Source organism: Pinus tabuliformis, chromosome 9, assembly GCF_031772625.1.
Source record: "Pinus tabuliformis cultivar Carrire ecotype Pingquan chromosome 9, CPIR1, whole genome shotgun sequence".
In the NCBI taxonomy this organism is placed as follows: Eukaryota; Viridiplantae; Streptophyta; class Pinopsida; order Pinales; family Pinaceae; genus Pinus; species Pinus tabuliformis.
In genome coordinates, this window is record NC_142307.1 from 1,607,671,243 (window position 1) to 1,607,684,318 (window position 13,076).

Consider the following 13,076-nt stretch of genomic DNA (forward strand, 5'->3'; position numbering starts at 1 on the left):
CAAGTCGGTGTGCTATGCAAAAACACTGAAACCCAATAAAGAAATCCACAGAAGACCAAGCTAAATCACCACAATGAAATGTTAAAACTTCAAGCCTAGAAAAATACCAGAGTACTTTATTCAAATTCATAGCACCAGTATGCCTGATTCTATATATAAACCTAGCCCAGAGGAACAGAGTCGTCCATAGTCTCAAGTAGTAGAAGAAACTGCAAATTTGCAAAACAGCCAAATCAAAACGTTGATAGTCATCATACACCCATACAGTAACGAATACAAGTGAATAACAACTCATTCCAGAAATCTTCAATCTAGAGCAACCCAACAAGTAAATTTTTGTTTCCATCATAACCCAATACAGGAATAAGCATAATTTTGTGATTTTTTTCTTTCACGTTTTACTGAAATAAGTTCAAATCAATGTTTGCGATGACCAAGAAAGCTCAAGCCAGACTTGGAGTGCAAGCTAAGGAAGAGGCAAGGGAAGAGGAATCATGTGGCGTGGGACAATGTCAAGGGGTAGCCGGGGAATGGCAGGATCAAAGGCTTTGGGCTTTCATCCAGGTATGGTTTCTGGTGATACTTATGGCTTTGACAGGATTGGAATGGGCCCTGTGGATGGGTTTGCAATGCCAGATATGTTTACTGCTCCAGCGAGTCAAGGCAGAGGATTTCCTCCTTATGGCCAACCAGGTCCCAGATTTGGCCCAGCTTCAGGGATCAATAAGAATTATCAATTCCCTACACCCTTGGAAAGCAAAGTGACATACAGAAGCTCGTTCCATGTATCAAGGACGCCTGGTAAACACCAATGGCTACAATCTGCAAACTGCTCAGGATGCTACTTCTCATCACTAGTAACGGTACTACTGTAAATTGAAGGGTGACCATCTTTGCGAAATTGGGATAGTCCTGTGATATCCAACAGAGTAACAGGAAAAATCATAGTCCCTATAACTTCCTTCACTATGGGCACCTGAGGAATCACTGGAGGCAAGTATCCTTCAAATTGCACTGGTTCAGTCTAACCATAGCATTTCTGCCCGTTCTTCTGATTACAATAAATTGGGCTGCACATTTACATCAATTTTATGAGGAAAACCATTTCGTATACCTAAAATAAGAGCCATAGCTACTTGAATAGATTTCATGAATATCTTGGAATTTGATCTATCATAAGAACAATTATATTTTTTTAAAGCTTAAACTTCCAATTCCAAAATATTCATGAAAACTGCAATCCACATCAAAAATTCCCTATAATATATACAATGTGTGTTTGTATAAAGATTTACCTGTAATGTGTAGGGGACGAGGTGCTAAAGAAGACAAGTGATTTTTTGGGATCGATATTTGCAGGTATCCAGTTTGCCCACGTCGTCAATGCCCTCTTGTAAGCCACAAGTGGATCCATGTTTGTGTAAAGCTGATTGTTAGCCATGATTAGGTCCCATCTGTCCAACCACATTCCAAACTATTACACTTTTAATATCATTTACAACACTAAATTTGGCTGCCCCTTGTTGAAAATTTTAATCAGAAAGTTCAGAGTTTTGATACTTCCCACCTTTGATCTTGCCACCAATGGGATGACTCAAAAACCAATACATCAACTCCTTTCCAGTAAACACCATTATCCGCAAGAGTGTCCAGATTGAGAATTCTCTGGTTCTGACTGTTAGGAGTATCTATTCGTACGATGGTTTGTTGTGTACTTGCAATATCTATTACTAGGGTGACATGTTCCCCTGCAGAATCGCGGAAACATGATGATATCTTCAGACCTAATTTACCCCAGAGCCCATTTCTACCTTAAAATCTGCCTCCTTAAATTTCAGTTAATCTCATCCTCTGAATTTTCAAGCTACACTTATTAAGTTTTACTAGGGTGATACATTCCCTTGCAGAATCTTGGCAACATCATGATATACTGGAAACAATTTTACTCCAGAATCTACTACTTTAAAAGCTGCCTTCGTCATAAATTTCAGTTAATACGATACTCTAAGTTTTCAAGCTAAACTTCTTAAGTTTTCCTTACATGGACAATCTGAGAAATTTCATTTTTACGTTCAGCTTCTAATAGGTTTACACTTTGAATGTACCGACAGTTTTTCGGAAAACAAAAGACAGGTTCGTCTGAATATCAAATGCTATGAGGTGAAGAGGTTTGAAAGCTTTCCTGGAGCGATCACCTCTGTCACGGCTAAACTTGCAGCTAAAAATAGGCTGATGAACTTTTCCTTGCGCTTGCAAAATCTGAGGACTGTCTTCAGGGCCTCAGGCTGTCCAACAAACTGGAAAACAAACCGTGGATCAGGTTCTGCTCTAACATCCAAATGCAATTCCCCTGCCTTAGATTTGCCAATGCAAACCCACCCATTATGAACCTCTACAGAACTTGAACCCATCCACTTAACATCAAGTCCAATTCGAAACTTCCCAAGCTGTTTATCACTCCCAATACCACAATTTCTCCCTTTTCCGGAATAAATTGCGACCTCCAGGCAAGGGTTTGCAGTCTTTGTTCTCCCCAACCATGAAACTGCAAGTTGCCTTTGAAAAGCAGTTTCATCAAGGTAAAAGGTGGCAGCAATTCTGTGAGAATCCAGAGCAGAGGAATCTTGCAGAAGCAAAGGAAGTGGAATAGTCTTTGTTGGATTATTGGGAAGCTTAATTTCACAAAAGCAAGGGGCACATGCGGAGTGAATTCGTGAAGTTGCTGGTTTCGATGCTACAGGCAGCCTCAAAGCCAATGCACTAATAGAAATCTTCACAAAGGTGCAGGGATCCATGATAAAAAAAAATTGTCCGTGTATAACAAAATGTTACCAAATTGTGTATCTTTTACGAAAATGTGAACATATGTTCTTCTGGAAAGAAGGGAAATGAACAGGAACAATAATCATTTGATGACTGGGTAACAATTTTACACAGTGATTACAAGAAACAGTACTGGAACCACTAGAGACATTGACAAAGGACTCGTCCGATCACCTCAGATGTAAGAAGAAATGCAAACATACAAACCATTGCAATCTCTCTGAAATTAAGAGCCACTGTAAACCTTGAAACCAGACCAAGGAGTCACCTTGGGACTAATTCTTGCAAACTAGAAAACCTCCATAAATGAGGAGAGGCATATAAGGACATGGATCAGAGCTTTCAAAAATTAGATGGGCAAGCAAACCTTTGGTTGAGTGTTTAAATTCCTCCACAGAGCTCAATTATCAGAAAAGGTTTTGAAAATCAAATATTGGAAAGAGTCTAGTATGCCGAAGAGTTGAAAACGCAAACTGAAATCCTTGACAAAGTTCAAATCGTGGCAACAGCTTTAGAGAACTTAAAAAGAGGGAAATTATCCCATCAGAAGTCCTGATTTCCTGCAAGAATTGAAGAGGAAAATTGAAATCCCTCAAAGAGTTCAAGACATGGAAATAACTTTAAGGACCTCAGAAAGAAAGACACTATCCACAAATGACTACACTCAAAAGCACATTAAACAATACCGTCAATGCAGAAGTGCCTAACATATCTCAGGAAGTTGCAGGCGTGAACAGTAGAAGTTTAAGCGAGTCAGAGCATAAACAATGAGAAGTCTAAGGAACTCAGGACGCTAAAGGCATAAGAACATTGAATCCGTTCCAATAACTTAAGAAGAAACTCTTCCCAGACTCTCAGTAAGGGCTGAACATAAATATTTGAATGATGAAGTACTAAAAAATCAACTATCAGCAAAACACAATGATTTACTTCTGAAAAATACAATAAAAAATACCCTAACAAGCCCTTGGGTCAAAATTTGAATTGAATCAGTCCTAATAAGAGATATTCAAGAAGAATGCCCTGTGCTAGTACTAGTATTGTTACCTCTCAGAGTTCTGCTGTTCCTGGGACACTTCATAATTAGGTTCTATTGAGACTGTATCTGTTAACCCTGCATATTCTATACATTTCTATAATACATCAATGAATTAATGTTAAAGAACAAAGTAGAATTCACGAAATCTATTAATCCATCCAATGAAAAAAAATAATCTATGGGATTGTATTTCACTATATCAGAATCTAGTGGAGAAGCCAAGACATTCAATGCTTGGGGATATAAAAGATTTTCATGTTAAGAGGAAGCTTCTACGAGGCTACGATCTTTTCACACATTTAACCGAAGCATTAGTACGTCCCTGAAAAGGCTAGCGCAACAAGTTACCCTGCTTTCACGGGAAACAACGCTTGAGAAGTGAATCACACAATTCTTTTCATTTCATTTTCATTTCTTTACGAATGAAATACAAACCCATCAATGCGCCATCATTTTTACTACTAAACATAGAGCCCTAAAATTTGATAAAGAGACATACAAATATTAAACAGCGTGTCATGCCATTTGATCACATGCTTGTCTATATAATATACATCAAACAAATAATACAGAATTAATGGCGATTTACTAGGCAACAACAGTCGATTAATGGAACAACTTGCCATTCACTGGTCCATGACAGTTGAATTTAAGAAGTAGAGGATGCCATTTGATCATATGGTTGTGTATATAATATACATCAAACAAATTAATACAAATTGAGTGGCAATTTTCCAAGCCAGAACAGTCATTTATTGGAACAACTTTTACTATTAACTAGAGGGGGCATAAATGCATATAACTACTATTAAAAGTCACTATGCTCATTTGACACACTGGAAAAGCAACATATTGCTGACTCCAAGTTCTATAAGCTCTCCCCTTTCTAATCTCAAGAATCAAGCTCTTACGTAGTTCTAGGAGGTTCATTCCCTGGTCCTGGCTTGCGGTTGAGATAACAAATGATTGCACCTTCAACCCATGGTTGATTGTAGAAGTCAGACCTGCCCTCCTTCTCAGCATTCTAGCTTGCTTCCCCGAAAACAAGCTTTAAATCCCTGCTCTGTGAGGCTATCAACGCATTTATAAACTCCACAGGAGATTGACTAAAGCCCAGATAAAATGCTCTTCTGCGACGATGCTCATGAATCTTTTTAATTGCTCCACAAATTGCTTCATCGCAGGCATCAATGTCCTTGTGCTTCTCAATATTAGCCAAAAACGCACTCATTTCCTTCTGCAATGGGAAAGGAACATCCACTAAAACATCATAGCAAGCATGGCCAACAGGACTATTTCCTGACAATCTTATCTTGTGCTCTAAGTGGATGGGCTGCGGAGGATAGAGATGCTGAAAAAGCTTCTGGGATATAAAAGAAAACTTAATCTTCTCGCCCCAGAAAATCCTCTGCAATGGTGGGTCACAGTTAATGACCGATGGATCAGAAGGATGTTGAAGCTTCTTAGCTTTCACATACTACCAAAGTGCAGCAATGATTCTCGGTCTTGTATCCACCTCAATGCCGAGAAGTTCAGTCAAGGAAGGCGAGAGCTTGAATTTCTCCAGAACATAATTCATTTCCAATCGAATAGATGCAGTGAATTCTTTGCTACTCCGGCTTCATGTAGTGGGTGAAGATTCGAGACCGCCATCATTATGGAGAAAGGAGTTGGCATAACAGTTTTCCGTTGAGGTTTTGCGAGACCCGGGCAATAGAACTCGCGCAAGCTTCAAAGGTTCTCGGTTGAGACCATGACAAGTAATTGAAGGAGACGCTGAATGCCCGCTGAAAAATATTAAAAAGAGGCCTGATACGAAAACTGTTTGCCGCTGAATATGGACGACACGTGTCAACTGTAGAGACAAAAGGACGACGAAAGTCCCTTTCAAAGGAAGGCCTATCGGCCTAATTATGATAAACTTTACTAATATTAATGTTATTAATATTAATAGTAATAATAATAATATTATGGTTAATATCATTAATCATATACTCAATTATAATACTATTATCATAATAATAATAATAATAACGATAATACTATTATCCTAATAATAATAATAACGATAATGATGTCAATTTTAATATTAATATTGTTGAAAAGTAAAAAAAAAATCGGTAAAAATCACATTATGAGGGTTTTGTCGACCAGTTTCAAACCATTTAGTGTCGTTCATTGTTATTAATATTATTAATAGTCATTTATTATTGTTATTATTAAAAAAATTAATCCTTGACTACAACTAATAAAGGTTGATTACAATTGACTATAATTGAATATGGTTGAGTTAGTTGACTAATGATGACTATGAAAAAATAAAGTTAACCATTATTGACTTTGGTAAATATAAGGTTGTCGAAGTTAAATCAAGATAAACTACTACTACTACTACTACTACTACTAATAATAATAATAATAATATCAACCTTAATATTAATATTATGAGCTGTCAATTTTAGTAATATTAATATTATTTTTATTAAAATTATTAAATATTAAACTTTATTCATAAACCCTAATATTAGTATTAAATATCTAACCTTAAGCACAATCCTTCATATTATTATTATTATGGCTTGTGAATAAGGTTGGTCAAAATCATATAATAATAATAATATTAATAATATAGTTAACATTGTTGTTGTCATTATTATTATTAATAAAAAAATTGTGAGTATGTTCCATCATGGTTGACTTTGGTTGACTAAGGTTGACCTTGATTTACTTTGGTCCACCATAGTTGACTATAATTTAATATGACCGAGTTACATTAAATGAAGATGACTCAATGAACAAGGTTAAATATTGTTAACTATGATAAACATAGAGTTTTCATGTTTGATCATGGTCAAATATTAACAATATATTCAATCATATAATAATAATAATAATAATAATAATAATGTTCTCCTCCTCCTTATTATTATTAAACATTTTTAAATATTGATTGTGAAGGTTGACAATGTTTGACATTAGATAACCATGGTTGAAGATGATTGAATATAGTTAATATAATCACCATTATTATTAGTATTATTATTAATATTAAAGTCTAACATTAATAATAATGTTATAAGGTTTATCAAGTTTGATCATGGTCAACTAGTAATATTATATTCAGCCATATAATTTAATAATCTTAATATAGTCAACCTTAATATTAATATTACTAATATTAGTCCACTTTATTTATATTAATATTATTCTTATTAAACATTTTTAAATCTTGATTGTGACTAACCAAGGATGACTTTAATTGACTAAGGTTGACAATATTTGAATTTAGTCAACCATGGTTTATTATAATTAAATATGGTCAAGTTACATTGACTACGGACAATTATGAGTAAACAAGGTCGACTATTGTTAAATATGGTAAACATAGAGTTGACCAAGTTTGATTGTGGTTAACCATCTAAACATTGACTCTAAAGGGTGACTTTTTTTAACTATGTTGATTATTAATATTAATCAATATATTAAATAGACAGTTATGTTTGATCGAAGTTGAAAAGTGTTGACTGTCAAACATAGTCGAACATAGTCAAACACATTAGTAAATGTGGTTGACTAATTTTGTAATGTAGCAATGCACGTTGGATAAATTGCAATGTAATGTGACATTGTGACATTGTTTGTCACATTGCAATGTTGGATGGATTTGTGTACCATTCTGATGTCACTACATGTCTAATTATTAATATTAATCAATAATATTAATAGGCGATTATGTTTGACCGAAGTTAAAGAGCGTTGACTATTAAATATAGTTAAATATAATTTATCATAGTCAACCACATTAGTAATTGTTGTTGACTAATTTTGTAATGTCGTATTGCGATGTTGGATAAATTGCAATGTAATGTAACATTGTGATAGTGTCTGTCAAATTGTGATGTTCCGATGTCACACTATTAATACTAATACTTTTATTATTATTATTATTAGTCGACTATATTTTTCCGTAGAAAAAAATCATAATTTTCATCAAGAAAATGAATAATTACATTATGTTGATGCATTGGGTGCATTCTAATAGTATTGGCATATGCCCATCTGATAAAAAACTAGTAATAACTTTCATGAAAACATAAACCTTTCCACTGTGAACAACATGTGTAAAATAAGATATCATAAAACAATTCAACTTGTGTGAGTTGATCTAACTATATCTATTTGCATCAATACATAAAGCATAATCGGATACAACATAAAAACCCCAGAAAAACAAATCCATCAATAATATATACCTAAAAACAATGCGTTACTATTGTTGTAGGATGCCTTCATGAAAAGGCCTGTGATATGCTCTCTTACTGTTTTGAAATCCTCCAAGATCACAGAGGCTGTGAAGCACCTTCCTTAGAGAGTTTGTATGCATGAGTGTTCCACTCCATGTAAATGTGGAAACATGAAATATAGTCAAAAGTGTGCTTGATATGAAGAACCTCCTCAACATTGGGTTGAAATGTGTGTTTGTGGCATCTCTAAACCTCATTGAACCAATTCACAACTACGAAGGAGTCCCCAAAGATCTGTCAACCACATTAGTAATTGTGGTTGACTAATTTTGTAATGTCACATTGCAATGTTGGATAAATTGCAATGTAATGTAACATTGTGATAGTGTATGTCAAATTGTGATGTTCTGATGTCACACTATTAATACTAATACTTTTATTATTATTATTAGTCGACTTTATTTTTTCCGTAGAAAAAAAACGTAATTTTCATCAAGAAAATGAATAATTACATTCTGGAGGCCTTGGAAGTGATCTTTCGCCTAACAGATCCCGATACCGCTCATCTGGTGGAGATCTGTCTCACTTCCACTTTCTTCTGTTTTGAGGGTGATTTTTTTGAACAGACTTGTGGTGTTGCCATGGGTTCCCCTCTTTCCCTTGTTGTTGCGAATCTTTTTATGGAAGATTTCGAAGCCAAAACTTTAGCCTCGGCTCGTCTCCTTCCCAAGCTTTGGAAAAGGTATGTAGATGACACTAATGTCATCTAGCCCCATGGCCCAGAGGAGCTGGAACTTTTCTTTAATCACCTCAATAGCCAATCCTCTGCCATTAAGTTCACCATGGAAAAAGAGGTCAATGGTAGCCTCCCTTTCCTGGATATTCTTATATCCAAGAATAAGGATGGCTATCTCTCCCACTCTGTGTTCCGAAAGAAAACGCATACTGAGCAGTACCTTCATGCGGATTCCCATCATTTCCCTGCTTAGAAGATGGGTGTTCTCAACACCTTCGCTACTCGTGCCCTTAGGATTTCTGATAGTGAGAGCTTTGATAAGGAGAGATCCCATCTCCTTGATGTCTTTGTGGAGAATGGATATAGTAGGCGCAAAGGTCAGAAGGCTTTTCGTAAAGCCTCTAAAAATATGTTAATTAAGAAAGAGCCTAAAGAGCGCTGTATAGGTGTCCATCTTCCCTATGTCCAAGGAACCACAGACAAGATTGCTCGGATCCTTAAGAGGTATGAGATTCCCTCAACCTTTAGGCCCCTCAACACCATTCGCAATTCCCTCCGATCGGTGAAAGATCCCATTAACCCCAAGGACATGAAGGGTGTCTACTTGATACCTTGTTCTTGTGGGACCCCCTATATTGGGAAAACAGGGCGCTCCATCCATCAAAGGATCAGCGAACATGCAGCCGACCTAAGACATGGGATATCCAAGTCTTCAGCTTTGGCGGAGCATGTAGAAAAGACTAAGCATCAGGTGTGTATAGAGGAGACCAAGGTTGTCGCCAAAGTTGCTCATTTCCATCATCGTAAATTCAGGGAAGCTATTGAGATTGAAAGAAGGCCAAACAATCTCAATAGGGATGACGGCTGGAAGATCAGTAGATGTTGGATCCCCGCCCTTTCATCCTAGTCTTTCTCTTCCCCCCCCTCTTTTTTCTTCTTCTTTGCTGTCGTTAGTGTTTGTCCTTCTTGTTTTAAGGCATTTTTTTTTGTTCTTCTCCTTCTTTTCTAGCGCTCTTTCTATTTGCTTCTTTCTGGTAATTTTTTTTTATATAAATATGATCGTAAATATTAGTATTATTATTATTATTTATTTTTATTTTTTTTCAGCGTATTAGTAATTTATAATTACTATAACCATCACCTTGAATTATATTACTTCATTTATCTAAATAATTTCTGTTGAAAATTAATAAAAATAAAATAGATAAATAAAAAATAATAAAAAATACAATGGAAAATAAAATTTTAACCTACCAATAAGTAATCACCATATAAAATAATATTATTTCTTCTTTTCTAGTAATTTAACTAACTAACCTAACTCTTATATATATATATATATATATATATAGGTCTTTATTATAACTAATTCCCCTTTATTTATTTTTAGATTTATACCTTTCAACTAACTTTTATTTTTTTTTAATATTAACTTTATATTGGTCTTTATCATAACTAATTCCCCTTGCTTTATTTTTAAATCAAACCATCTACTAATTCATATATATATCTATATATATATATATATATATATAAAAGTCAGGTCCTTAATCTAACTAACTATTATATTTATATATTTAATACATACATATATATATATATATATATATATATATAAAAGTCGGATCTTTAATCTAACTAATTCCCATACTATCTACTAATATATATATATATATATATATATATATATATATATATATGTCAAATCTTTAATCTAACTAATTCCCATATAAGTCACGATTTTATTAATTAACGTAATCAACATCTATAATCTAACTAACTCCAGTTAAATTATCATTTTGACTTTTTAACTACTATCCCTAAGTCAAAGTTAGCCATTGATCAAGATAGCCGTTGGAGGCTTTGCTCAGACTATTTAACATGCATAGGCTAGATCTGTTTCTTCAACTTGTCCTGACGATGAGCCACACTGGTTGGTTCGAAACGCGTCGACAAATGTCTCTCTTTATGTGATTTACGCCGAAGTTATACTTATAAATATTATGAATCACAGAAGCCTCAATTCAACAATTACATTCTGTTGATGCACTGGGTGCATTCTGATATTATTGGCATATGCTCATCTAATAAAAAACTAGCAATAACTTTCCTAAAAACATAAACCTTTCCACTGTGAACAACATGCGTAATATAAGATATCATAAAACAATTCAACTTGTGTGAGTTGATCTAACTATATCTATTTGCATCAGTACATAAAGCATAATTGGATACAACATAAACCCCCCCCCCAAAAAAAAAATAATAATAAAAAAATCCATCAATAATATGTACCTAATAACAGTGCATTACTGTTGTTGTAGGATGCCTTCATTAAAAGGCCTATGATATGCTCTCCTACTGTTAAGAAATCCTCCAAGATCATAGAGGCTGTGAAGCACCTTCCTTAGAGAGTTTGTCTGCATGAGTGTTCCACTCCCTGTAAATGTGCAAACATGAAATATAGTCAAAAGTGTGCTTGATATGAAGAACCTCCTCAACAATGGGCTGAAGTGTGTGTTTGTGGCATCTCTAAACCTCATTGAACCAATTCACAACTATCAAGGAGTCCCCAAAGATCTATATAGCCTTGCACCCTTTTTATGAAGCAAAAAGGAGGATATATTTCAATGCCATGAGCTAAACATAGTTTTTAGTTCCTCTTCCTAGTCCGGTCTGGTCTTTGAATGAATGGGACACATTCAAGAATCATTTTCAAGGGAAGCACCAACAAAATAGGCCCATGGAATTGAAGGGTCAATTTCTTTTGCAGCTATTTTTTTTTTGTAAATCAGCATTTTATATTAAGATAGTAATACATATTTACAAAAGGTCTGCTCGTGCAGACAGAAGACTGCTTTCCTGATTCGCATACACATCATCTTGACCAAAAGACCTCCTGCAGAACCCCAGGGCACACCACGCAGGGCGGCATAGACAGTCAGGGGTTGACCAAAAAACAGACAGTGAGCAAACAGAGACCCACATGGAGCCATGGACAGTAAAAGAAGAAAACAAAAAAAGCTTATAAGACAGATAAATTCCCAGGCCAACGATCGCATATGCAGATCCATGTCCCAAGAACTCATCCAAAGCTTGCAGCAGAGACCAGTTACATCTCGAGAACCACATAATTCTTGGGGGAATCCTGCCCAGTCGGAGCCTTGGCTCTACCCGCCTGAGGAGGTGCTGAAAGTGTACTCTTACTGTTGCTCGTGATCCCCTCTTCCCTTTCCCCCGCATTGACAGCTTCCTGACATATGGAGTGTCGTAGAAGACTGATCAGGACAGTCAGTTTTTTAGAGATGCTGTCGAATTGCTGCTCCAGGCCACTGATTTTGAAATCCAATCCTTCCAGTATCGCCGCATGCTCAGCAGAAGTAACAGCAATAGCATGTTGAGCCTGTCGAGCTTGGCTGATGTAGTCACCCTGCATACTTATGGCCTTTGCCAGTAGCGTTTTCATTCTCCACATTTCCGCTTGTGTGCGGACATATTGGGTGGCTCGGGTTGTAGACGTTCCAGGGTCGTGGACCCATTCCATGTCTTTTTCCAGATCCTGCTCCTCCAAATTTTCCTCTTCCTCAGTAACAATGGCCTCCAGCTCCTCGATCTTTCGTTTCTCCCTCTGCGATGTCCTTGTTTCATAGGCCTCCCGGGCATGCCTGAGATCCTGGTTTGCAGATGCATTTCTACTACTTTCGCCCGCCATTATCTTGAACTCAAGCACCCGACTACCCTGTATTCTGAGGACCGAGGAAAAGAATTTCTGCAGACTAACTGAGTGCACAGTGGTGCTACCGATACCGAGTGTTGAAGTTATATAGGAGAGATCGGGTGAGCCACTTGCCGCTTTCCATCTTTTCATCTGCTGGCCACAAATTCCTTCATGATTATCTCTATAACATGGTATATCCTTTCGATGATGTCTCGGATTTTTACTCTTAAGTTTGCCTCCCTTGGGCTTCTCCAAAGCGTGCCAAGTGTCCTTATTTCTATAAGAGTGTCGGCGTCGCTCATACTTTCCGCTTATGGAGTTGATGGGCGTGACTCTCACCTGCTTGAGCATTGAATGCCCATTTCCTGCCTGTCCTTCATTCCTCTGCCAACCTTTAATTCACCTTGCAGTGTAATTGATCTTAATCATATCCCAATGCTTGCTAGAACGTTGTCCCAATGTGTTTGACTTTCATTTACCATATCCTGCCTCGAGAGCAAGGCACATTTGTTTCAG

The 13,076-nt window shown here is 36.2% G+C and overlaps 1 protein-coding gene and 1 pseudogene across 1 annotated transcript; both read right to left on the reverse strand.

The window, feature by feature from the left end:
* Nucleotides 1-2,153: 2,153 nt before the first annotated feature.
* LOC149154928 (uncharacterized) lies at nt 2,154-2,795 on the reverse strand. The gene has a single exon (XM_089444260.1). It carries the CDS (start codon nt 2,793-2,795, stop codon nt 2,154-2,156), a length of 642 nt encoding a protein of 213 aa, XP_089300386.1.
* A 1,974-nt stretch (nt 2,796-4,769) lies between these two features.
* Nucleotides 4,770-11,838, reverse strand: LOC149154929 (SWI/SNF complex component SNF12 homolog pseudogene; annotated as a pseudogene).
* Nucleotides 11,839-13,076: the final 1,238 nt, after the last annotated feature.

Coding starts and splice junctions, on each gene's coding strand:
- LOC149154928 (XM_089444260.1), bottom strand. CDS start 2,795: ATGGATCCCTGCACCTTTGTGAAGATTTCTATTAGTGCATTGGCTTTG.